The sequence below is a fragment of the Vipera ursinii genome (genome assembly GCF_947247035.1).
Source record: "Vipera ursinii genome assembly, chromosome: 1".
NCBI classification, from domain to species: Eukaryota; Metazoa; Chordata; class Lepidosauria; order Squamata; family Viperidae; genus Vipera; species Vipera ursinii.
The window spans coordinates 39,345,753-39,371,912 of NC_139512.1; the positions used below are offsets into that span (position 1 = coordinate 39,345,753).

Here is a 26,160-nt window from a genome sequence, read left to right on the forward strand (position 1 = left end):
CCCTGAGACGCCGCAGTAAGATATCATGGTCGATGGTATCGAAAGCCGCTGAGAGGTCTAATAGGACTAGGACAGAGGAACAACCCCTGTCCCGAGCCCGCCAGAGATCATTCACCAGCGCGACCAATGCCGTCTCCGTGCTGTACCCGGGCCTAAAGCCCGATTGGTACGGGTCCAGATAATCAGCTTCCTCCAGGAACAGAGGGAGCTGATGCACCGCCACGCTCTCAACAACCTTCGCAAGAAAGCGAAGGTTGGAGACCCGACGATAGTTGTTCAAAATAGCCAGGTCCAGGGCAGGCTTCTTGAGGAGGGGCCTCACCACCACTTCAAGGCGTCGGGAAAGCTACCCTCACTCAAAGAAGCAGTTACCACTGCCTGGAGCCAGCCTCGTGTCCCCTCCCGAGCCGCATAAACCAGCCAGGAGGGGCATGGGTCCAATAAACGTGTGGTGGAGCTCAGCCTCCCCATGATCCTCTCCACATCTTCCGGAGTCACAGGGTCGAACTCTTCCCAGATAACATCACCAAGACCGCCTGTGTCACCTCCAAGATCTCTGTACTTTGATTAAGTATAAAATTTGATGGACAACATTAGTCAAAGTGGTACTTAAAAGTAAAATTCAAGAGTCTAGGTCTAGTGTGTTTTGGTAGCCTTTATCATCTCAAATGATTGGCCTGGGTTGAGGCAACAACAAAATTGTGATAAATATTTTAACCATTTTAATTTTAAAATTGAATTAAATTTAAACAAGGTTTATTTGAAAATATGCCCATTTTTTTTTCTGAAAAGAGGATATGCTAAAATTGATACTAGAGCTTCCATTTCTCTTTGTACTTCTGGTTTTATTATTTCTGTCTGTTTTATTTTCCCCATTTGTTTTGTTTCTAGATGGTGATGCCAGGAGATGCAGTAGAGATGACTGAGTTTCAAGATAAAGCAATCAGCAATTCCCATTATGTGTTAGAACTCATGTTGCCAAATGTTTATTTAACATTACCAAACAAGAGTTTTTATGAGAAACTTTACAATAGGCAAGTATAAAATTAAAGGTCTTTGGGATCCATTGGAGGGATTTTGAAATAAAAATCTGGGAAGGTAACTTTATTCCCCTGCAGTCGGTTATTACATCTTCCACATGATCCTAAGAATTCCTCAGCCCACTGAGAGGTATTTTCAGTAATTAAAGGAAAGTGCAGGATACTTAGTTTTTCAAAGAAAAAGCATGAGGTGTTTTAGAACACCAGCCTATAAATTGATTTCTGATTTCTGGAAAACATTTGAACCATATTCATATGTTTGTATGTATCTATGCTGTTTCTAAAGAAGTATATTACAGGTATCCTTCACTTACATCAGTTCGTTTAGTGACCATTTCATGCAGTTACAACAGCACTGAAAAAAGTCCATTTTTCACATTTACAATCATTGCGGCATCCCCATGGCCACATGATCAAAATTCAGATGCTTGGCAACTGGTTCATATTTATAACAGTTGCGGTCCCAGCATCATGTGATCACCTTTTGCGACCTTCTTACAGGCAAAGTCAATGGGGAAGCCATATTCACTTAATAACCATTGCAACATTGGTTGCAATGATTCACTTAACGGTGGTAAGAAAAATCGTAAAATAGGCAAAGCTCACTTAACAAATGTCTCACTTAGCAACAAAAAATTTGGCTTCAATTGTGATCATGCATTGAGGACTACCGGTACACAGTTGCAAGACAGTTACCTGTTTTTGTCTTATCTTAATGTTTCTTCCAAATACATTTAACAAATATAGTAAATAAGGAAGGAAAGACAAATTACCAGCATGTATTTATCTGATGTACAGGTGTTTCTCTGATGCATAGGTTTCATTCCTCTGTTAGTATATAGTCATTTTAAAAATATTTTTCTACAACACAGATTTGTTGTGATTCAATTTGTTCCCATATTTACTTGGTTAATATTCGAGTTTTTTCTTTCTTTCTAGGATTAGTAATGATCTATTATTGTGGGAACCCACAGCTCCCTCTCCGGTAGAAACATTTGAGAATATTTCATATGGTGTTGGGATTTCAGTCGCCAGCCAGCTGATCAACACATTTAGTAAAGACAGTTTTAACCAGTTCAAATCTACTATTCATTATGGTAATGTATTCCATAATATATATATACAATGTTATTCTGTTAACAAAAATAGGAGTACGTATTTATGGTAATCTATTTAAAAGAATTTAAGAATTAATACTGGGAAAATCTGTACATATTCTCAACCTAGGTATATTATCCACCTAGGTTTATAGTTAACCAGCTATCTTTATTAGTTCCAATAATTAAATCTTTAATTGGTTTTATAGATGATGAGAGTGGCTCTGAGGAAGAAACATTACAATATTTCTCCACTCTTGATTCTAATTATTGTTCCCGGAGAAGGAAAAAAACTGAATTGCAAAACAGAAGCACACAGAATTTTCTTTCACTTCTTTTAAATATAAACCATGGATTATTGTCAATATTCACAGATATCAAGGTGAGATACCAAAGTATGAATGATTAATGAGAGTTGGACATGTAGGATTTTATGTATAAAACACTATTTTGATATGCTGACATTTGGCAAAACCCCCACACATTTTTCATTTAAAAAAAACCAAAAAACAAAACTAGCTGTTAGTACAGCTGTTAAGGGAGCACCTGGGGAGGTCCAGGGCCACTGACTACATTGAGAGAAAAAAGATCTTCAGAAAGTAGCAGAGACCATTTCAGTAATAGTTCTAAGAAAGCTGCATATTGTAGACAGAGCACCAGGTGTCAGGATCAGATCAAGGATGTCTCTGTCTTTGTGAATTAAACAGAATAATATTCTTAGGAACAATACAATTCATTGTAAAACAAAGGCTATCAGATTCAACCAACAAATGATGTTAATATATTTTTTTCATTTTTTTCTGTAGCAGGATGATGGAAGGGTATTTGAAGACAAACATGGAGAATTTTGGTTTGAATTTTGTAATGGTTCTTTATTTTGTGTAACCAAGTATGAAGGTTTTGAAGACAAACATTATATATGCCTGCATTCTAATAGTCTCAACTTATATCATCAAGGTATGAAATTGAACTGTTAGTATAGATATGAATTTGTGTCATCTTTTTGAAATGATGGGTTAGCGAAAATTATAAAATGTATTACAGTTTTGGAAACAAATGTGTATAATGTAACTTTTTTTGCTAGCATTAAAAGATTAATTTTGTACTACTGTGTTGCTAAAAATAGAATTTTATTTAATTACACTTCATTCAGAAAATTGGAGCTAGGTGTTTTTAAGAATATAGCAGGACTTTAATTTTGCTTATGGAACAAAATTTAAAAGGTCAATAATTGATGTATTTATTCATCCATCCCCATTTGTATGCTGCCTAATCTCACAACTCATCTTTTATTATCAGTAGTTTATATTTAATTAGAATTTTAGTGGTTTATAGAACTATCTATACGTAGAAGGATGGAAATAATTAGGAATAATTATGTCAAAACTGGATAGTATAATGCTTTGGATTTGGTTCGTAAGAGATGCTTTGGAATAGCAATAGCAGTTATATACCGCTTCACAGTGCTTTACAGCACTCTCTTGAGTCGTTTATAAATGTCAGCATATTGCCCCCAACAGTGTAGGTCCTCATTTTACCAATCTTGGAAGAATGGAAGACTGAGTCAACCTTGAGCCGGTCAGGATCAAACTCCTGGCAGTGGGCAGAGGTTGCGTGCAATACTCCATTTTACCTGGTGTTCATGTCAGATCTGGAAACGGTTACGACTTTTTCAATAAATCATAGAGAGGTCCTGCATACATAGTCCTGCTTGTTCCATACAACTTTTTTTCAAACATATCTGAAGCATTACAAACTCTAAACAAAAATTAAGAGTAAAATCGTACTATACTTTTAAGGTGCATGCAGCTTGGTACATGAAAGTAATAGGAACAAATTCCTCAGTTTTAGTTCCATTTGAATCATTTCATCAGTTTTCCTGACAGAAATGTCTTCTGGCATGCTTTTCCATGCATAGAAGTTCTAGGAAGGGTTTCAAAGCAAGTATGGTAAGCTTTCAACAGCTACTTTATTACACAAATACAGAGGGGTATTTTATCTTCAAGCAATGCACCTTGCATAGCTCTATGAAGAGGTCTCCTGATAAGTGTGACACAATGTGAGACAGAATTATGTTGATAATTTTCTAGTTTGACTCTAGTCAACAATGTCTTAGGCATTCAGAATGTAAGAGGATGATGCTAGTCATTGGTAAGTTTATTGAGGTATTTCTCTGGGCTTCTCCCAGAAGGGATCTTTAATGTACTGTATTCTAATTTTTAAAATATTTTTTCTGATTATTTTTTTTGTGTGTGTAATAGTCAAATAAATTGCTGATCCTTGGCAAACATTGATGTTTAGCGAAATATATTGTAGAAATTTCTTTTTGTTTGTATATAATAGAAAATGGATTGTGCAATACTTTAGAACAAAGACAAAAAGGTGCTTTGGCATGCAGTTGAAGCCTCATTGTTGTGCAAGTTCATAAACTAAATGTGTCTTCCTGGATTTACACAGCAACCTCATTATTACCGAGGAACATATATATTGTTTCTAAGAAAAGGTGTGCTTTTTAAAAATGTTGCAGACCAGTGCCACGTGTGTGCTCCCAAATGTCTCTTGTTTTTGAATACAAAGCAGTCACTGTCACTATGTGTGTTTTCATTCTGCATTCCAAATTGCTTTAAGTAATAAGCAAATCATCCTTTTGCAGGAGTGGTAGAAGAGACAGTGTCTCTGTCCGAAATAAAATTGCCAAGTGCAACACATCCACATTGGCTAGAACCTACTGTTTACTTTTCGGAAGAAGAAGGTCCCAATACACCTTTTTCAGATGGCGTAGGAGCAGAATGCTTAAGCATGTTGTCAGTTGCAGTTAAAATACAGTCAAATAAATCAGAGACAAATACAAAGGTTTGTATTTAGAATTAACTTATTTATTATTTATTTATCAATACATTTGGGGGGTTCTTTGGTGCTCTCTGAGCTTGCTTGTTTTCTTGCAGACGTTTCATTACCCAAACGACGTAACATCATCAGTGCTTATCAATACATTTATAATTTGACTTTTCTTTGAAAGCTGAGGATAGCATACAGAAATATCCCCCCCACGCACCCTATTTTATCCTCACAGTAAATTCATTAGATAAGATTGCATTATGAGAAAATGACTGGCCCGAGTCAATAAATAGAGTCAGGTACGAATTGGAACCATAATTCAATACATTTGGCTCTGTTTGGTAGAGCTGTTTGGGCATCTAGTCCAACAACTCTGAAAGGCACCACTTTATCATTGCACTGTAAATTCTTTGAATTTCCAGTCAGATAATAACTGAATATACTGTTTACATTGTTCTTGTTATGGTACTAACATTATCAGCATTGTTACTGTCAAAGAAAGGATAGGTATGTTCATTTGATTCCAAACATTTCAAATCGTTAAACTAACGATATACTTTTGTTTTCTAGGAATTTTTAGTTGCAGTTGGGTTAAGAGGAGCCACTCTGCAGCACAGAGTGCTTCCTTCTGGCTTAAGCTGGCATGAACAGGTATATCACTTTGCTTTTTGTTTTCAGTTACTTGTCACTCAGTCTAATGACCTCACAGCCAAATGAAACAACTGAGAAAAATTATAGATTATCACAGATATTCAGAAAAACCCTTAATTAGATAAAAATGCCTAATGACAACTTAAATATACTCCATAGAATGTAGAGCATATATTGCTAAAGAAAAAGTAGGCTGGGAGAATGACATGAGTTACTTGAAAGAAAGTCTGCATCCTGAACAATAGCATCAATTTTATGGAGGATATATAGGTCATTTTGACCATTTATTTAGTGACCATTTGAAATTACAAAGGTGCTGAACAAGAGGACTTATGATCTGAAGTTATGGCCCCAATAGTTATGATTGTGACAAATTGCAACTGTTTTGCACTTACAACTAGTTGCCAAGTGCCCGACGATTATGAGATCACCGTTTGCAGTCTTCCCTGCCAGCTTCCCCAGAAAGTCAAATGCCACTGGCCCCTGCTAAGAGAATTCCCTCGAGTTTCAGGGGGCTGGCAAAAAAAGTCCATGCTGAAGCAGGATTTTTAGCCACAGAGGAGTTTCAGTTTTAAGCAGAGAAACTTGTTTCTCCACTCAGGGCTAAAACTCCTGCTCAGATTTTGGCAGGAAGGATTTTCAGCTCTGGATCAGAGAGAGACTGGTGATGTTTCCATAGCCTCAGTCTCCAAACTGCGCAAGGTTTTCAGAATGATGCATGGTAGCTTGCAGAAAGAAGATCTGGCACTAGCATGAGCTGTCTCAGATACTGTATGTTGCCCAGGCCTTTCAGCAGTAGGAGAAAAATAGTTGGTGAGTAGTTCAAGGCAGATGCTGCTGCAAGCCAGGGCAATCACACTGTCCCCTCAGGCTTTTACACCTCGAACATCCTACAACGTTTCTCAGTGGCAGCAGTAGTGCTAGGGGTGAAGTTGAAGCCTGGGGCAGTGACAACTGGCTGAGGCTACTGATGGCCGTGGGTCTCTGTTTTGAGCTCAGCCCCAGCATTATAGCCAAGTGCTGCAGGGCATGGAGCCTAGGTCACAAAGGAGATACCGGTAGGTGGGTGTGGGGAATTGGGCAGTATTTCTCAGTGGCAGCAGTGAAGTCACAGCCCGGGAGCAGAGGTAAGTAGCAGAGACTGCTGAAGGCTCCAGGCCTCTGCATCAGCGTTGCTGCCACCAAGTGCTACACTTCATTTCTGAACTTGTGCACTGCCTTCACTGGGCCTCCCAGGGTCTCCCCCACCCACCTGTGGTCCTTCATTGCTCCTTGGGACTGTATCAGCTTAACAACCCACGAGTTCACTTAACAGCCACAACTAGGATTGTGGTAGTTGAGGAAACTGGTCAAGTGACATCTTGCTTAACAGCCACTTTACTGAGCTATTGAGATTCCAGTCCCAATCATTATCATATGTTGAGGACTACCCATAATATAGGCTAAAATAAAAATTTATAAAAATATATCTTAGAAATATTGCAATAATTTAATTTTGTGGCTATTTTTCACGATTTTGTAACTTCTTTATTAGTATTAAAATGTGTTAAAAACTGGTCTGCAACTTCAGTAAGTTCTTATAAGCCCAAATGAATGATTCTGTCCAGAAAAAGCTTAGCAGTATGCTCACCAAAGCATATTCTACAGTAGTTCTCCCCCATCCCTGAGGCATGGGTGCCTCCTAGAAACCTACACTGGGAGATTTTGCTATAGCATAGTAAGGAACAAAACCTGCACGAGCAAAGCTGCAGCAGAATGGTAAAACTATGCAAGCTATCACTGGGTCCAGTATTTCACTTTTTAATAAATGTGAAGTGGCCTTAAATTGTGAATAATTGGAAATCAATGGGCCTACTTTTATGCTTTTGTAATTGTAGATTATGTACTTTTTGAATATTTCTGATGAACCTGTATTGGGATATAATCCTCCAGCCTCCGTTACAACATTTCACGTCCATCTCTGGAGTTGTGCTCTGAATTACAAGTAAGTTAAATAAGAAGAATATTCAGAGTAGTGTATTAATGGCAATTGTTGTCAGCAGTGTCTTAAATCTCTTAAATACTTTGGTCTAAACTTTTGGGAATAACAACACTGATGGGTTATTGGGTTTTTTTTTGGCAGGCCTTTATTTTTACCAACTAGATGTCTTCTTACTGTTGAAACATTTAGCATCTCAAGTAGCATGGCACTGGATAAATCATCTTCTACTCTCAGGTAACATTGAAAAGACCAACAGCCTCATTTTCATATTTATTTTAGGTGTTATGAAAATATAAAACCATATATGAGGATGAAGATAAGGATGAACTTTTAATGAAAGCTAATATTTTAATTTTTCTTGAATAATAAAAAATCTATTGTAAACCTACAATAGTTAATACTTATAGAATCACCCCTTTTTTTGGCCATAGTGACTTCTGTTTTAAAAAACATGAATTTAGAATTGACATAGAAAAGAAATAGGACAACACATGTGGTATGTATATCTTCTTGTTTTAAAATATTTGTAAGATTTTCAACAATTTAAACTTAAAAAGTTTTTTTTTCCTCCTTCATGTTATCCTCTTGGTTTGTGGCCTACAGGAGTATAGTTCAAAGACATAAACGTGGTTTTAAGGAAGTTTTGACTCCATTAAAACTAAAATTGGTGTTTGAAAACTCCCATAATTTTTTTCTTTACTATAACACATATTTAAAGTTAATTCTTGTAGTTTCTCAATTTTTCCTGTCAGCCAAAGACTTTATTTGTATGTAGTTTTTGTGATCTTCCCAGTTGCAACTCAATGAACAGTGCAATCTTGTTTTCACTGATGGGAATCTATTCCTACTTGTAGTTAAACTGCCTTATCAGAACAAAATCAATAACAACGCAAAGTTAAGAAGATGATTACATTTGTATTCTTTAGTCAAGTGGTTAAATGCATCATTTATTTGTATACCAAATACACAATTTAGGGTTTTTTGGCTGTAGGATAATCTTGGATGAGGCTGCTTTGCATTTATCTGACAAAAATAATGCTACTGTGAATCTCCAAAAAGGTAAGTGTATTTCACATTTGAAAAGAACCCAGAGAATCAAACATAACCAGTTAGGATATTGAAAACTTACAATATTAAGCACATAGGGTTAGTTAGTAAAATGTCTAGGATGGTATGAATATTCTGGATGACAGCATTTCTTCTCTAGTTTTCTTGAGTACATTAAGACTCTATAGCAGGGGTCTCCAAACCCCGGTCCGTGGACCGGTACCGGGCCACAGCATGCCACAACCGGTCCACACAAAAAAGTAAAGTCTCATCTGTGGGTGCGAAACTATGCCTCCTCTGGTCCATGGAAAAACCTTTCTCCATGGAACTGGTCCCTGATGCCCAAAAGGTTGGGGACCTCTGCTCTATAGCCGTCATCTAATCTTAAACGATATCTGCGGTGGCAAATAATCTTTCTAGCTGAAGACAGAAATGCAAATAGTGGCACACTTTGGATCTAAAACTCATGAAAGTCTAAAAATGAGCAGGACCAACTCAGATTTAAGGATGCTCTTATTGAGTCCTTCATTTGCATATTTTCATCTACAATAACAGGCCACTGAAATTACCTAATCTCAAAAATCTGTTCCTCCTTTATCTTTCTACCCTTGCATATACACATTAAATTATTCGCCTTACTTCCTTATTTTCTTTCTGTTTTCACTTCTCTATCCAATTCGCCCAGTTTCCTGGCAATTTACAAACTTGGTTCCATGTATGCATCCATTCGCCTTCCCTTCTGCTGTCTATTCTTCCAGGCTGAGTCAGGAAGAAAATGTTCATTGTTTCCCAGCCTAGCAGGAAAGGAATCATAGCAAGGATGCAGAGTATTTGATAGTGAGAAAAAAGAACGAGGAATGTGAGAGGGGATAGTAGCTTGGTCACTCACTGTTGGACGTAGTAATGCCCATAAATGTATATGCTGATTGAATTCATTCCCAGTCAGACTAAGTTCATCCCTTAAAGATGAGTGCAGTGTCTCTTGATTTATCTGCTTATTTTCTCTAAATTAGAATGGGTTTGAATATCAATTATAATACTATTTTGTATCAAGTGGGAAGTGCATAAGAAGCAGGTGGCTTGGACAAATACTGTAAAGCTAAATGGTCATTAAGTAGGAGAAAGTTATGTTTACAGTATAACGTCAATTTAAGCGACCCCCAGTTAACAGTCATTGGATGCAACTGAGCAAACTACTATTTAGGATTCACTCTGGAAATAAAGAAATCTGTTGTTACTGAAGTATATTTGGCAGTTTCCTTCATAAATTGGTACAAATCACATTAAACATGTATTGTGTAATAGAAGAAATGACAATAGTACAAAATGGTACATTGTTAGGGTTTTACTATACATTAATATGGAAACTGAATTTAAAATGTGTGAAGACTTAGGTAGTTTTCCTTTTTTTAAAACAAAGAAGCTGTATTAAAGCAATTTAATAAATAGATATTTTTATTCTTTTTTTCCAGATTATGTTCAAGTTATGGATATGGGACTGTTGGAACTGACAATAAGGACAGTAAAACCTCAATCTGGTGAAGAGAGGGTAAGTTAAAACATAAAAAACTTTGACAAAATAAGACTAATTTTGAACATATATAATATAAATATAAAAACATGTATCATTAGCGGACTTATTTACAAGTAAAGAGGGATTTATTTACAAAGAAAAATGAAAACCAGTTAGTAGTACTAGAATTCTATTGGATTCCTTAACATATTCTTTTTTTTTAGTTTTTCTTATCCTGTGTTTTTTATTTTTACAAAACGTAATGAATATATCTTGATACTCCTTCCTCCTGTTTTTACCCAACAATAGTAACTTTGTGAGGTGAATTGGACTGAGAGAGCGACTGACCCAAGCCGGCTTTCGTGCTCACTGTTTCCTACTTTCTAACCTGGTGCCTTAACGCCTAGACCAAACTGGGGGACTTCTAAGCATATATGTTTTGTTTGTTGTTAAATATGAGTTTGTGTAGTTTTCATAGGGATCAAAAAATGATCTTGTTTTACTTTCTGTTGCCCAGAGCAATCCATATTTTGAACTACATTGTTCTAGTGATGTTATCCACATTCGAACATGCTCAGATTCATGTGCTGCATTGATGAACCTTATACAATATATTGCAAGTTACGGTGACTTGAATCCTCCTGCTAAAATGGAGTGCACTTCTGGAGTGACCAAACAGAATGTGAAGGTATAAATATATGTTTCTCTTAACCCCTCCCCCCCCCGAAATCATATAATTTCATTGTTTAGTTTTGTCCATATTTGTACAAATTAATATTTATGCATTACCTTTTTTTGAAGGGGAAAGAAATATTTTTACTTCTTCATCTTAATTTACTAAGACAGTGATTGGCAGATGTAGAAGAATACATTGTCATTGACTTTTAATACTAGAAAGAAAATTGCTACCAGGTTTTTTTTAAAGGCCAGGCACAATTTTTTTTTAGAAAAAAATGAAACTTCCAGTTACAATTTTTCTGTTTCTATCTTCTACTTTTATTATTATAGTCATACATAATCTTTTCACAGAACAGTCAGTAAAATAGCGATTTGAATACATCACAGCTGGCTGGTTATACATAACAAATGAAGACATTGACCCATTTTTGCCTAGGGGCTGCTGTGTACTTTCAATTTGACAGAGAAACTGATCAACAAATCAAAGATGCACTCATGGAATTACTCATGATCATTGTTAAATAACTTAATGGATTAACTTCCACTAACTATCAGGGCTTTTGTCAAAGCAAAGCTTTCATATGATGCTGATTTAAATTAGATTTCCATTCTTAGTTGTACCATGCAGGAAGTATTCTCTGATAACATTAAGCAACTTTTATCATACAATAAAGATTCTGGTTTTTATAGCAGATTTGTAATTTTTATGTCATGTTTTACCCTGGGGTTACTCTCTTTACAATTTTACATACACAATGTTTTTATGTTATATTTGTCAGTTCCAGGGCTTTTATTTTTATGCTGATGAAAACATGAGATAATGAGTAAATAAGTGAGAACAGTCAAACTTTAAAATTAGCAAGGAATGTTGTGTCATTTTAAGTATATCACATTTATTGTGAAATAAACTTTCATCGATGATAGATTGAGATATTGAATAACAGTTTATGAAAGCTTAGATTACTATAAATGTGTTAGTCTGTTGTAATAAAAACAGTAAAGGATTTGCATTTATAGACTGACTTACCTGTTTGAAAATAATCAGTGGTTCATTTCATTTACCTTAAAAAATAATGGTACTGTTCTTATTTACATACATTAATGTTTGTAAATGTTTTAAATAAGACAGCTAAATCAAGTAAAGATGGAGGCATTTGGACATTAGGTCACCAAGATTTCTTAAACGACTTTAATTTACTAGGCCCCTTTATAATACATGGAGCAGTAGCCTTAAAACAGGATGCTCAGGAGTAACTTCTGAAGAAGTTTGTTGCGTGTCCATTTCAAATTTGGTTCTGTATAATTTTCTTATTTAGGCAGATGTTTCTAGTTGGCCACCTTCCCAAGGGCCAGTTCTTGCTGAAGCTGACCAACAAATTTTACGTGATTTAATGAGTGATGCTATGGAAGAGATTGAAACCCAGCAGTTGATTTCCCCCTCTAACCTACAAGCTAATGGTAAATCTATTTGGACTTTATTTTTAATCAAAATCTATTTTAAGTTTCATATTTATTTTTTGAATTTATTGCATTATGCTTATAATTTGTACACCTATAAGTAATGTTTTATTAACATTTTAAGAAGATTAAAAATTAATAGAATCTTATTCTATATTGACAAAAGAAATCATTGGAAAAGCTAAGAGTACAAAAGCAAAGGAAGAAAGAAAATATAAAAAATTTCTTTACAACAGTTATAAGTGCAATTATAAATTTATGTCTTCTATGGTTAGAACACAACTGTTTATTTTTTTCTATAATTATTTTTTCTAATCAAAACCATAAATCATAACTCTATTTTTCCATTTCATGGAACAAATCTATAAGGGTTTCTAATCAACCATAAACATAGATACTAATTCTTTCTCTGGTCAAAGAAGTCAGTTTGGCTGTTTCTTCAAGTTCATCATCTACCAACCATTGCTGTATTGTAGGTACCATGTTTCCCTGAAAATAAGACCCACCCCAAAATAAGCCCTAGCCTGATATTTTGGGGTGGGCCTAATATAAGCCCTACCCCAAAAATAAGCCGGGGGGCGTGGCCAGCACAAGCGGCGGTGAGTATGTGGGGGCTGATGGTGTCCGGCAACAAACAGCCCAACAGCCCTTTGTTACAGCGCAGGTAAGTCCAGGCGCAGAGGCAGAAGTGGGAGGGGAAGGCAGGCAATCCAGACACAACCTGCACTTTTTGCCCAGAGGGAGACTGGAACCTTTGTCTGCTTGTGAATGGGGCGCTTAGGAACCGAGCAGTTTGCTTCATCTCCAAGTGCCCTATTTGCAACCAGATGAAGCTTCCAGTCTCCGTCATTTCTCTGTCCAGGCAAAAAGTGTTTGGGCGCCTATGGGATGCTTGGAAATGGAGCACTCCCTTTCCAAATACCCCATAGGCACCCAAACACATTTTGCCCAGAGGGAGACTAGACGTTTGCTTCCAAATGGGGCGCGTGGGAATGGAGCGATTAGCCCCGTTCCCAAGTGCCTCATTTGCAAGCAGACAAAGCTTCCAGTCTCCCTCTGAGCGAAAAGTATTTGGGTGCTATGGGGCACTTGATGCAGCTCCACTACCCCACCCCCCGAACTGCCTCACCTCATGGCGGTGGCATGGAGTAGCAGGCCACGTGGTCTGCTGTGAGTGGCTGCAGAAGTGGGCTGGCAGCCACACGGACTCCTGCTGGACAGGGCTGTTGGTGCCGCTACCACAAGGGGAAGCAGGTATTGGGGAAAAATAAAAAGAAAGCAACATGTCTTTTTCCAATTGTTTGTCCATCAGTCTCAAAAGAAAACCTTCCAGTTTCAATTGTATATTAGTCTTTATAATCCTTTGAATTAGTGTATCGAATCTAAAACTTTGTGGTTTTTAACATATCCACAAAGATGATAAAATATTCTTTCTGGTTCACATTTCCAATGTAAATTTGAGGTACTTTTAAACTTTCTAGACAATTTCTTGATGCATCATTTTATAAAAATTCTCCTTAAGACCATAACATAACGTAAATTTCAGCCACATATTTTCCCATGGTTTCATCTGTATATTATAGCCAAAAAATTTAACCCTATTTTATCCTATTTTTATCCCAAGCCATTCTTAAATGTCTTTACCTAAATTATTTTTTAAAAAAACTTTTTTGTTTTACAGTCCTCCACTATTGCTTTTTTCCTCTAACAACATTCCACATATTCCAACAAAAAATAGTAATGATGGCACATTTTAAGAGTTTGGGTGACATGCTAAAGTATGATTAATTTCTGATCTTCTCACAGTCATATTAGTAAAGAATTGCATCTAGATGTAGTCAGTTTATCTTGGTAATTTCTTGATTACATGGAAAAGTTTTAACTTTTTCAACTTTTTCTCTTCTTTTCTTCTAGGGAGCGTAGATGAAAAGAGTCAAACACCAGCACCAACATGTTCAGATCTTTTCCTATTTCCTGATGAAAGTGGGAATCTGTCCCAAGAGCCAAGCCCTGCCTATGCATCATTTACTCCCAACATGATTAACGAAGTTATAGGGGATGCACCTTCTGAAAATGATGACTTTTGTATTCTTTTTGCACCAAAGGCTGTTATTTCTGTAAGAAACTCCTAATGTTATTAAAAAAATAAGAAATTTTAAAATGGAAAGTAGATTTTGGGATATATAAATTAAATTATGGCTATTAAAATATTGTAAAATGACCATCTGGAAAGTCATTAACATTAATAATAATAATAATATATACATTTGAAAAAAGTGGATCATATCACTTTAGAATGTAATATTCTAAATATTAGAATCCTTGATAGAGTGATTGAATATAATTCAATAATGGTATTTATTTATTCATCCATCCATCCGTTTAGAGGGATTAAATTAAAATTTTTCACACTTTTAGCCAGGGCTTTTGGCTTGCATTAATAATGACTTTAGTTGCTTTTCATATATATTAAGTGAGTTTTAAGTATTTTGTTTTGTCATTATTTTTGATCCATTAGCTGTTCTGTCAATTGTGAACTTAAATTGTCTGGGATTAAGGAAATAAGATGAATTACTTGGTTTGGTTTGATTTTTGTTTTATTTTATGACTGAATAAAAATAAAACCTAAATTAATCATAGGAAATACTAATTCCAAATTTTACCTCCCTTTTTACAGAATATTTTTGAGTATACTTGAAATCATACCTGTCTTACTTTTCATCAATTTGAATTATATAATTCACTGTTTCATTGTACATTAAGATTCTGAATAACTTTTACTATTATTGTCCTTTTGAAAATATGTGTCATATTTTTATAAATTTATATTTTTCTCAGTTCCAATTTTACATTTTACATTTCATTTAAGAAATATATAATTATGTTTATAATGCAAAAGAGGTTTCAAATTATAGAACCACTTCTGGAAGAATGAAAATGAAAAAAAAGGAAAAAGAAAAAGTACACATTCAGCTAATAGTCTGTAATCCTTTAGGATAAGGAAGAAGAGCCAGTAGTGAAAACTATGGTTGAAGATGCTATTATAATAAAAGAAAACCATTTTAGTTTACCAGTGAAAAGGGCAGATACAAGGAAGACACCACTGCATTTTCCTGTTCCCCTCATGCGCTATGTTGTGAAAGAAATTTCACTTATTTGGCATCTTTATGGAGGAAAGGATTTTGGGAACATAACACCTACATCTCCAGCTAAAAGTTATATGTAAGTATTTCAGTATCAGTCCCGTGTCTTTTTACACAGGAGCTGAGAATTAATTTAAAGAAATATAAACACCCTCTCAGTCATTTTCTTTTGTAACTGCAGCAGCAGCAATGAAAGAGAGGAAGTGGTCTACCAGCCATGACCATGAGCTCCCTGAATGCATATGGATGAGCATTATAGGTCATGGAGTACTAGACTGGATGTGTAATATAGGCCTGATAATTAGCCTTACATTAAACAGAATTGTAATTTGTTAAAACATAATAAAAATGGCTTAGTTTCATGTGTTTATCTAGCCAAATTCTTAGTTCCTTTATAATTGGAAATGTATTAGTTATGGAAAGAAGAAAATATGTTCATGATGACAAGGTAGTAGATTTAGTTTTGTTCACAAAACTCAGATTGTGCACTGAATGAATCTCAGATCTGAATGAGTTGTTGTGAGGTAAACTTATTTAAAGAGAAACATATTTTTTCTCTTATCCAGTAGTCCTCAGAGTTCTCCTTCTCACACCCCAACAAGACACGGACGTAGTATTGCCTGTGGAGGAAAAGGAAGGAACCCCGACTTTTTGATAGAAATACAGTTAAGCAAGGTAAGAGGGGGAAATGACATTATTTTGTTTTATTTCTCTAAAACCTTAACCCAGGGGTGTCAAACTGCTGGCCTGTAGGCCAGACGCGTCACGAGGAAACAGTGCCCACCCCATTGCTGGCAATGGGGAAAAAGTTCCGATATGTTGCACAACATCACGTAATGTCGCAAGTTTGACATCTCTGCCTTAACCCATCAAATTTGCCCTTTTTTCTCTCTTGTTTTTTAAAGGTGAAATTCCAGCATGAGGTATATCCCTCAGGTGAACAAGAGTGCGAACTCAACATATTGGAACAACCTGTATCTCGTCAAATATTTATGGTTCAAGATCTTGAAATCAGAGATCGCTTGGCTACATCTCAAATGAATAAATTTCTTTATCTTTACTGTAGTAAGGAGATGCCTAGAAAGGCGCACTCTAACATGGTAAGATAAACATTTGCTGAATATTTTAATGCTGAGAATTACAAAGGAAGATAATATGTTGAATTGTAGGCCGCCCAGAGTCATTGATTGAGATAGGCAGCTATAGAAGTAAACCAATAAATAGCAACCAAGTGCACTGCAGAAGTATGTATTCTTTATCATCATTTACAGCTTGTCAGTTCAGGACTATTTCAGAACCTTAAAGAGCTAAACTTTTGGTGGGTGCAGATTGTTTCTTCCCTTTATTTTTAGTTTCTTTTGATTTCTGTGGTGGAAATATCTAAAGGTGTATTTTTCTCTGTGTTCATTAAATAATTTTATTTTCCTACTGAGGTTTACTTTTAAGTGTCACTTAAAAGAGAAAAGATATTTGACTTTTTTAGACTTGTTTTGGGCATTTAAGACATGTATATCAACTTCTTAAGTTCTTGGCTATCCCATTTAGATAATGTATCAAACAGGGCAATAAGCGTCCACCCTCAGATGGACACTTATTTATTTTATTTAGAAGAAAGGCTCGTGATGGATTTTTCAATCTCTTTGCACTATATCATCTGCAGAGCATGGAAGCTGATTTTGGAATACCGTATTTTTTGGACCATAAGACGCACTTTTTTCCCAAAAGTGGGGGGGAAAACGAGGGTGCGTCTTATGGTCCGAAGGTGATCCGTATGGCCAGCCCCAACCTCTGCAAGTGGAGCACGAATCGGCACGTGCTGAGAAACGCCGATCTCACGCTCCTGCAATCTGCCTCGCTCGGTTTCAGCTTCCCTTGCTACAAGAGAAAGCAGGCTGAAACGGAGTGAGGGAGATTGCCAGGAATGCGAATCAGCTGATCTCGCGCTGCTGCAATCTCCCTCATTTCAGCCTGCTTTCTCTTGTAGCAAGGGAAGCTGAAACCGAGCGAGGGAGTTTGCAGGAGCGCGAGATTGGCCGATTCGCATTTCTGGCAATCTCCCTCGCTCCGTTTCAGCTTGCTTTCTGCAAGAGAAAGCCGGGCCACAAGGGCCGCCTTCGCGGGTACTGCTCTAATGCAGAGAGGGAAGGACAAAGAGGGAGGGAAGGAAGGAAGGAAGGGACAATGGGAGAGGGAGGGAGAGAGAGAGAGAGAGAAAGAGGGAGAGAGAGAGAGAAGGAGAAAGAAATAGGGAGGGAGAGAGGAGAAAGGGAGAGAAATAGAGGGAGGGAAAGAGGGAGAGGGTAAGAGAGAGAGAAAGGGAGAGAGAGAAGGAGAAAGAAAGAGGGAGGGAATTAGAGAGAGAGAGAAAGGGAGAAATAGAGGGAAAGAGAAAAATAGAGAGGGAGAGAAGGAGAGAGAAGGAGAAAGAGGGAGGGAAATAGAGGGAGAGAGAGAAAGGGAGAGATAGAGGGAAAGAGAAAAATAGGGAGAGAAAGAGGGAGATGGAGAGAAAGGGAGAGAGAGAGAGAGGAGAAAGAGGGTGGGGGAGAGAGGGAGAGAAAGAGAAGGAGAGACAGAAATTAAATTAGTAACATGATTGTTAGGGGAATCTGGTTTCCCCACTAACTTTGCTTCTCAGAAGGTTGCAAAAGGCAATCACATGACCCTGGAACAATGTGACCATCATAAATATGAATCGATTGCCAAGCATCCGAATGTAAATCACATGACCCTGGGGATGCTTCAACAGTCGTAAGTGTAAAAAATGGTCATAAGTCACTTTTTTCAGTGCCGTCGTAACTTTGAACAGTCACTAAGTGAATCGTTTTAAGTCGAGGACTACCTGTACTTTATCAGTTTTTTTCCTTTTTTGGGGGGGTGTCAAGTTTTTGACACCTTGCTGGGCGACTGGTGGTACTCGGACATTGCCTTGTCCTAAAAGTGGTACAATGGATGAAAAGGTTGAAAAGCCCTGTTTTAGTATACCGGTACTATTTGGTTCAGAATTTTTTTCTTCTTGTTTGCCTGCTCTAAAAACTGGGTGCGTCTTATGGTCAGGTGCGTCTTATGGTCCGAAAAATACGGTACTTCTTATCCAAATGATTGATAACTCACGTCCAGTCTGATAATGCTTTAGCCAGAGTTTCTATTCCAATGTTAACAGCCTCTTGCAGAATTACCATAACTTGCTGACAGAAATCAATATCTACACTCCTGATACCACATGCATTTGATAGTGAAGAACTTCGTTTTTAACAAGAGATTTCTAGATCTAATGGCTAATTCATTATAATGAAAATTGCACAAAACATAGCAAACTTTATTACAGTCTTAGATAAGAATAAGTATCTATATGTATGTATAATATATGTACCCATCTGACAAGGGTGACTTTGAGCAGCATACAGTGATGTTACATGTTAATAAATCAGCTATAATGCCCAATATATATTTCATTTAACAGTTGACAGTTAAAGCATTGCATGTTCGTCCTGAGTCTGGAAGATCGCCACAAGAATGTTGTTTACGGGTATCTTTAATGCCGCTTCGTCTCAACATTGACCAGGTTAGTTAAGAAGATACCATGTTGGGGAGATGGGCGGACCAATTGCCACATTTTTTTCTCTTTGAAGAAAAATAAAAATTACTCAATTGGTTACCCTAGCTTATTATTATATTTTTATCTTGCCTTTTTATATACGAGTCAATGCAACAAACATATCTAATGCTTCTGCCTCCCATTTTCCTCAAAACAACCTGTGAGGTGAGTTGTGCTGAGAGTGACTAGTCCAAATTCACCCAGCTAGTTTTTCATCCTTAAAGCAAGCCTAGAACTCACAATCTCCTGGTTTCTAGGCCAGCACATTACCCATTAGGTCAAACCAGCTCTTTGTATTTGATACTTTTTCTTTGATTTTAAAAGTATTGTAAATGTCTCTTTACTGTATTTTTAAAAAATACTGTGGAGAAATTAAAACTTGCTTTGAAACTTAGGCAGCATGAGTCAAGTGAGATATTGAGAATTGCATTGCCTCCATCTTTTGTAGGATATGAATATTTTTCTTTTAGCCAAACAAAGTATAGGCATTTATATATTGCGTGTGTTTGTGTGTGTGTGTGACATATACATATACATATATGTTTATGTAATTCAAATACGTATGATTGTAAGATAAACTTCATTGTTAATAATATAGTACTTTGGTTTATATTCAGAAATTCCATCTGATAAATGATTAGTATTTAGTATACTAATTAGTATTATTAGTAATTAGTAATAGTACTAATGCTATTAATACTATGTATTACTATAACCAGTAAATGCTATTAGTATTTTCCACCTCTGCGTATGATCACATAATGAGCAAGGTAATAATTTCTTTTCTTAGTATACTGCTTTCTATTTTCTAGGATGCCTTGTTTTTCTTGAAGGATTTTTTCACTAGCCTATCAACAGAAGTAGAAGTCCTAATGACTCCAGATCCTGAGGGTAAATATTCTGATGTAAAATCATATTATATATCATATATATTTAACATAAATTATATGAATTATATAAATATATAATTAATTTGAAAACAGCTATGTAGAAATAATGACTATTTGATTACCTTGGATTTTAATATCAATTATTTTATTTGCAGTTAAAAAGCCTCCTGGTCCTGAAGTAACATGTATTTTGCCCAGGCATCAAAGTGGTTTCAAAGCACCAAATCCAGTCATTTCTTTTTCATTACATAAGCCATCAAGTCAGAATGGAAGTGTTGATTCTGTTGATATGCTCAATGGGGATGACCATAATCTCTCACAGGAAGAGGCATCATTCAGTGATCAGCCAATATTTTTCAGGTACACATTGGACACCTGTGAACACCTTATGTCCTTTCATGAAACCTTTTTTTTATTATTTGCTGAAAATCTTTATTTTTTTCCTAAATTTTGGCTGTTTGCAAATAGGAGGGACACTATCCAGGCAGTGGTTGCTTACCCCTACTCTAAAATGTCTGTCTTTTCTCATGTTATTTTTTCAAAAGCTCCGTTTTGGCACTCTGGCCTGTAAAATCAACTGACTTCTCTCAGATCCTTATAGTCATGAATGTTCTATATATAGTTATGCTAAATATAATCGCAGCTAAATATTTCCCTTCAGTAGAGAGGACAGTTTGATTCACATATTTCTTCAATTGGTTATAATGTTTTGTATTAGATTGTATACTTATGGTTCCTAAAATATAGTGTCAACTTCATTAATTAAATATGGATGGTTATTAAAGGAGATAAAATAATGACTACAAGTACATGGGGAAAAATATGAAAATCTAAAAGGAAATTCCAAAGCAAATACTAAAAAAACCCCAACCCAAAATTAACAGTGTTATAAAAGTCCATACATTTACTCTTTCTACACCTTCAACTTACAAAGAAAAAACACCAATTTGTGTACCAGCAACTAAATCTGATAATTAGATATAAAATGAGCATCATATGAAAATCAAAGTGGAAGTATTCTTACAGAAGGAAAACTGTTTCTCAATACTGGGGCTTAAGTCAAAACTTAAGAATGGGGATTAAACAGATTGGTAACCAAGGTTTATGCCCTAATCTGGATTTTTCTATAATTTATTGTAACAAGGCTATTTTTTTAAGAAAGGACTTACTTAGATAATATTTTCATTTTTATAAAAATATTTTAATATGAAATACAAATGAAAACAAAGATCAGAAAAGAAAGAAATGAGAAGGAGGAAGAAATGCAAGGGTATAGAAAGAAAAGAAAAAATCAGTGACTTCTGACTTTTTTCAGTGCACTAGAGTAGTTCTTGCTTTACATTTCTAGTAGATACAAGCCACTTCTGTATCTAATCATGTAAACCTCAGATTACTTAGATAATAATAAAGGCTGGAGAAAGGCCCCGTGTTAAAAAGAAAGCCACTTAATTCTCCTAAAACAGTGCTGATTTTAAAAGCACCCACAGATTAAGATCATGATACTTGTGAATATTTTGCACTCTCATTTTTCCCCTCAGCTTTCTTCTATGTATCATCTTACCACTTCTCTTTCCTTTCAGAGAATTTCGATTTACATCAGAAGTCCCAATACGTCTTGATTATCATGGTAAACATGTGTCTATGGATCAGGTTTGTTAAATCTTACGCTGTCAGATAAAATTTCTTCCATCCATTAATCATGTGGGTTCATATCTGCCTGTTTTAGTAATACCAAACTGTTTTTCAGATCTTAATATAATACAAAGATGAATTAGAATAATTCCACACCAAATTAGAAATTTAATACCACACAAAGAATTTAACCAGCCATGTATGAAAACTTCTGATTCTAAAGAATGAACTACCTGTTTTTATAAAAGATTCCTGTTTTTCACTAGGATATTTGCCCTGTTTTCTAGCCTGAAATAAACAACGAGACCCTTTCAAATCAATTGCTTTTTTCCCGAGTTTATTCATTAGCTTTTTAGACTACTGATCTTATGATACACAGCCAGTTTGCAGAAAAGAAAGCATCTATGCTGGGATAATATAGTATGAAATGTAAATATACCAATTCCTATGACATTATTCTACTTAGTTTTAAAAAAGCTTACTGGAAGAAGCTCTATTTTGAGCAGCTTCCAGAAAGCCAATATAGTTGAAGCAAGGCTACAGTTGCAAGAAAAAGTATGTGAACCCTTTGGGATTACGTGGAGTTTTGTATGAATTGGCCATAAAATGCGCTCTAAACATCATGTAAGTCACAACAATAGAAAAACAGTCTGCTTAAAATAATACTACACAAACATTAGCTGTTGTCATGTTTTAATTGAACATAAGATGGAAACATTCACAGTGCAGGGTGGAAAAAGTATGTGAACCCCTAGCCCATGGGTCAGCAACCTGAAACAATGAAAGAGCCACTCGGAACTGGTTCCCTCACAAAAGGAAAAACTGGGAGCCGCAAAAAATGTGTGCACATGCGCATACATGCGTGCATGCGCAGAACAGGGTTTGACTGAAGAGTGGAGCCAAGGCGAGATATGCACCTACCCTGCATATTTGAATTGATTGGGTGAACTTTTTTAGTCCCACTTTTTTTGGGGGGACTGCGCATGGCAGAGGACTGGGAGCCACAGGAGATGGTTGAAAGAGCCACATGCGGCTCCGGAGCCGCAGGTTGCAGACCTGTGCCCTAGCCTAATGACTTCTCCAAGAGCTAATTGGAACCAGGAGTGAGCCAACCTTGACTCCAACCAGTGTGATGATATTGGATGTGTTGCTGACAGCTGTCCTGCCCTTTAAAAAAACACGCCTGTTTTGGGTTTACTGGTCTCAAGAAGCACTGTCTGATGTGAACCATGCCTTGCAGAAAAGAGCTCTCAGAAGACCTACGATCAAGAATTGTTGACTTGCATGAAGCTGGAAAGGGTTACAAAAGTACCTCCAAAAGCCTTGATGTTCATGTGTCCACGGTAAGACAGACTGTCTACAAATGGAGAAAGTTTAGCACTGTTGCTACTCTCCCTAGGCGTGGTCATCCTGTAAAAATTACTGCAAGAGCACAGCGCATAATGCTTAATGAGGTAAAGAAGAATCCTAGAGTGTCAGCTAAAGACCTACAGAAATCTCTGGCACATGCTATCATTTTTGTTGACACATCTTACAATAAGGAAAACATTAAACAAGAATGGAGTACAAGGGAGGACACCATGGAGGAAGCCATTGCTGTCCAAAAAAAATATTGCAGCATGTTTGAAGTTTGCAAAAGAGCACCTGGATGTTCCACAGCACTACTGGCAAAATATACTGTGGACAGATGAAACCAAAATTGAGTTGTTTGGAAAAACACACAACACTATGTGTGGAGAAAAAAAGGCACAGCACACCAACATCAAAACCTCATCCCCACTGTAAAACATGGCAGAGGGGCTGCTTTGCTGCCTCAGGGCCTGGACGGATTGTTGTCATTGATGGGAAAATGAATTCCAGAGTTTATCAGGACATTTTGCAGGAAAACGTACGACCATCTGTCTGCCAACTGAAGCTCCGCAGAGGATGGGTGATGCAACAGGACAATGACCCAAAGCATACAAGTAATTCAACAAAACAATGGCTTCAACAGAACAGAATACGCCTTCTGGAGTGGCCCAGTCAGAGTCCTGACAACCCGATTGAAATGCTGTGGCATGACCTTAAGAGAGCGATTCACACCAGACATCCCAAGAATATTGCTACACTGAAACAGTGTTGTGCAGAGGAGTGGTCCAAAATTACTCCAGATCGTTGTGCAGGTCTGATCTGTAACTACAGGAAACATTTGGTTGAGGTTATTGCTGCCAAAGGAGGGTCAACCAGTTATTAAGTCCAAAGGTTCACATACTTTTTCCACCCTGCACTGGGAATGTTTCCATCTTATGTTCAATTAAAACATGACAACAGCTAATGTTTGTGTAGTATTATTTTAAGCAGACTGTGTTTTTCTATTGTTGTGACTTACATGACGTTTAGAGCGCATTTTATGGCCAATTCATGCAAAACTCCACGTAATCCCAAAGGGTTCACATACTTTTTCTTGCAACTGTACCCTCCTTACAGAGTGATTGTTCCCTAGGAGAATAATACGTATGGAATTTGGGAGCAATATCTGAAGAGTAATCACCCACAAGACAGGTACTATATTAAAAAAAACAAGTTGGGCTTATTTTGGATTATAGGTAGTCCTCAGATTACAACCACTCATTCAGCCATTGTTCAGAGTTACAAGAGTGCTGAATGAGGGGGACTGGTCTGTAAAGTTACAACTGTTATAGCATCCCACAGTCACGTAATAACCACAAGCAAATCAATGGACAAGCCAGAAGGAGGTTGAATATCACTGCTGCTATCTTTCCCCCCCCCCCCGCCTGTTCACAGGATCCATGCACCTGCCCACATCTCTTACAGTTAACTATTAAATGAAAATAGGCATAATATATGAATGAAGGATTTCTGTGAGTTTATGTTAAATTTATAGATGAATTGACATATTTAATTTTCAGGGTACATTGGCTGGTATTCTGATTGGTCTCGCTCAATTAAATTGCTCCGAATTAAAACTGAAGAGACTTTGTTATCGACACGGGTAAGCTTACTTAATGATCATGTTTATTTGAATAGTTAATCTCTATCAACAAAACAATACAAAGCAGTTTTATTTCTTTCAATTTTCAGATGTCAGTAGTTTGTGTTTGTGTGAGTGTATTAATAATACTATTTATTATAGGTTGCTGGGTGTTGATAAGCTGTTTTCTTATGCCTTATCTGAATGGCTTAATGACATCAGAAAGAACCAACTACCAGGTATTCTTGGAGGTGTTGGGCCAATTCATTCATTAATTCAACTAGGTAAGGCTGTGAAATGTTCTTGACATTTTTTCAAAATTATTATTGTTTGTATTATTAAGATCATTTCAGTTTAAATACATCTACGTGAATGAAGAAATACTTGGCCATATTGGTTATTTGTAATATTCTCTCTTTGACTCAGTTCAGGGCCTGAAAGATTTGGTGTGGTTACCAATAGAGCAATACCGAAAAGATGGCCGTATTGTGAGGGGCTTCCAGAGAGGAGCAGCTTCTTTTGGTACATCTACCGCAATGGCAGCATTAGAACTGACAAACAGAATGGTTCAGACCATACAGGTATACTTTCCATTTATTCTTGGTGACAGTCAAAGACTATTTTTTGCTTAATTTTGAAGCACATAAAATATTAAAGGTAAAGGTTCCCCCGCACATGCGTGCTAGTCGTTTCCGACTCTAGGGGCCAGTGCTCATCTCCGTTTCAAAGCCGAAGAGCCAGCGCTTGTCCGAGGACATCTCCGTGGTCATGTGGCCAGCATGACTAGATGCCAAAGGCGCACGGAGCGCTGTTACCTTCCCACCGTAGTGGTCCCTATTTTTCTACTTGCATTTTTACGTGCTTTCGAACTGCTAGGTTGGCAAAAGCTGGGATGAGTAACAGGCACTCACTCTGTTATGCGGCACTCGGGATTCGACCCACCAAACTGCCGACCTTCTGATCGACAAGCTCAGCGTCCTAACCCACTGAGCCACCACGTCCCTTACATAAAATATTAGAACATACATAAACATACAAGCCTTCAACTGATCAATAAACTAAGGTGTCTGTCACCTACTTAATTTGGATAAGGGAAGTTCTAGCCTATAACAAAGAATAACTTCAAGGATTTGGAATAATATGTGAATGGATTAGATTTTTTGTTAGATTGACTTTATTCAAAACTAGACAAATGCCCATTGAGCTGATACGCAACGTGGAAGGTAGTAAAGGGAAATCTTAATGTTGTCACTGCTACGTCGGATGTATGTTGTAGTCTACATCACTTCCATGTTGACAAAATAACTAAGCAGAAAGCTGATTTTGGCCTGAGGCTTCCATCAGGCTTCGAGAGTTACATTTATGTATGATTTTCTAAGCACTAGCAATGGTGTAATCTGATTTGTTCCTTCTAGCATAGTTATTTTTAATGGTTTTAAAATTGTTTTAACCCTCCATATCAGGCAACTTTAAAAATCAGTTAAATACATAAATAAAAACACCGATATGAGATATTTCATCCCTTTAAGATTTCATAACAGCTATCTAAATTATGCAGGATAAAGTTAAAAAATGTATTTTGAGCAGCTGTCTTGATATTGACAATAAAGTTCAAATACATTT

The 26,160-nt window shown here is 36.6% G+C and overlaps 1 protein-coding gene across 3 annotated transcripts in view; it reads left to right on the plus strand.

Moving 5' to 3' along the window:
• ATG2B (autophagy related 2B) overlaps nt 1-26,160 on the plus strand; it is a 60,239-nt gene that overhangs the window by 28,240 nt on the left and 5,839 nt on the right. For 2 of the 3 annotated variants that reach the window (XM_083379456.1, XM_083379457.1), the window contains exons 18-40: nt 892-1,034; nt 1,980-2,137; nt 2,347-2,519; nt 2,944-3,094; nt 4,791-4,990; nt 5,546-5,626; nt 7,504-7,610; nt 7,749-7,841; nt 8,599-8,666; nt 10,127-10,203; nt 10,685-10,855; nt 12,162-12,303; nt 14,218-14,420; nt 15,299-15,525; nt 16,013-16,121; nt 16,352-16,546; nt 18,910-19,011; nt 19,857-19,935; nt 20,090-20,294; nt 21,515-21,584; nt 24,476-24,558; nt 24,700-24,821; nt 24,964-25,118. In XM_083379456.1, coding sequence (XP_083235582.1) covers nt 892-1,034; nt 1,980-2,137; nt 2,347-2,519; nt 2,944-3,094; nt 4,791-4,990; nt 5,546-5,626; nt 7,504-7,610; nt 7,749-7,841; nt 8,599-8,666; nt 10,127-10,203; nt 10,685-10,855; nt 12,162-12,303; nt 14,218-14,420; nt 15,299-15,525; nt 16,013-16,121; nt 16,352-16,546; nt 18,910-19,011; nt 19,857-19,935; nt 20,090-20,294; nt 21,515-21,584; nt 24,476-24,558; nt 24,700-24,821; nt 24,964-25,118 — 3,114 coding nt within the window. The remainder of the gene's footprint in view (nt 1-891; nt 1,035-1,979; nt 2,138-2,346; nt 2,520-2,943; nt 3,095-4,790; nt 4,991-5,545; nt 5,627-7,503; nt 7,611-7,748; nt 7,842-8,598; nt 8,667-10,126; nt 10,204-10,684; nt 10,856-12,161; nt 12,304-14,217; nt 14,421-15,298; nt 15,526-16,012; nt 16,122-16,351; nt 16,547-18,909; nt 19,012-19,856; nt 19,936-20,089; nt 20,295-21,514; nt 21,585-24,475; nt 24,559-24,699; nt 24,822-24,963; nt 25,119-26,160) is intronic. The other variant, XR_014494400.1, reaches the window with a different exon arrangement.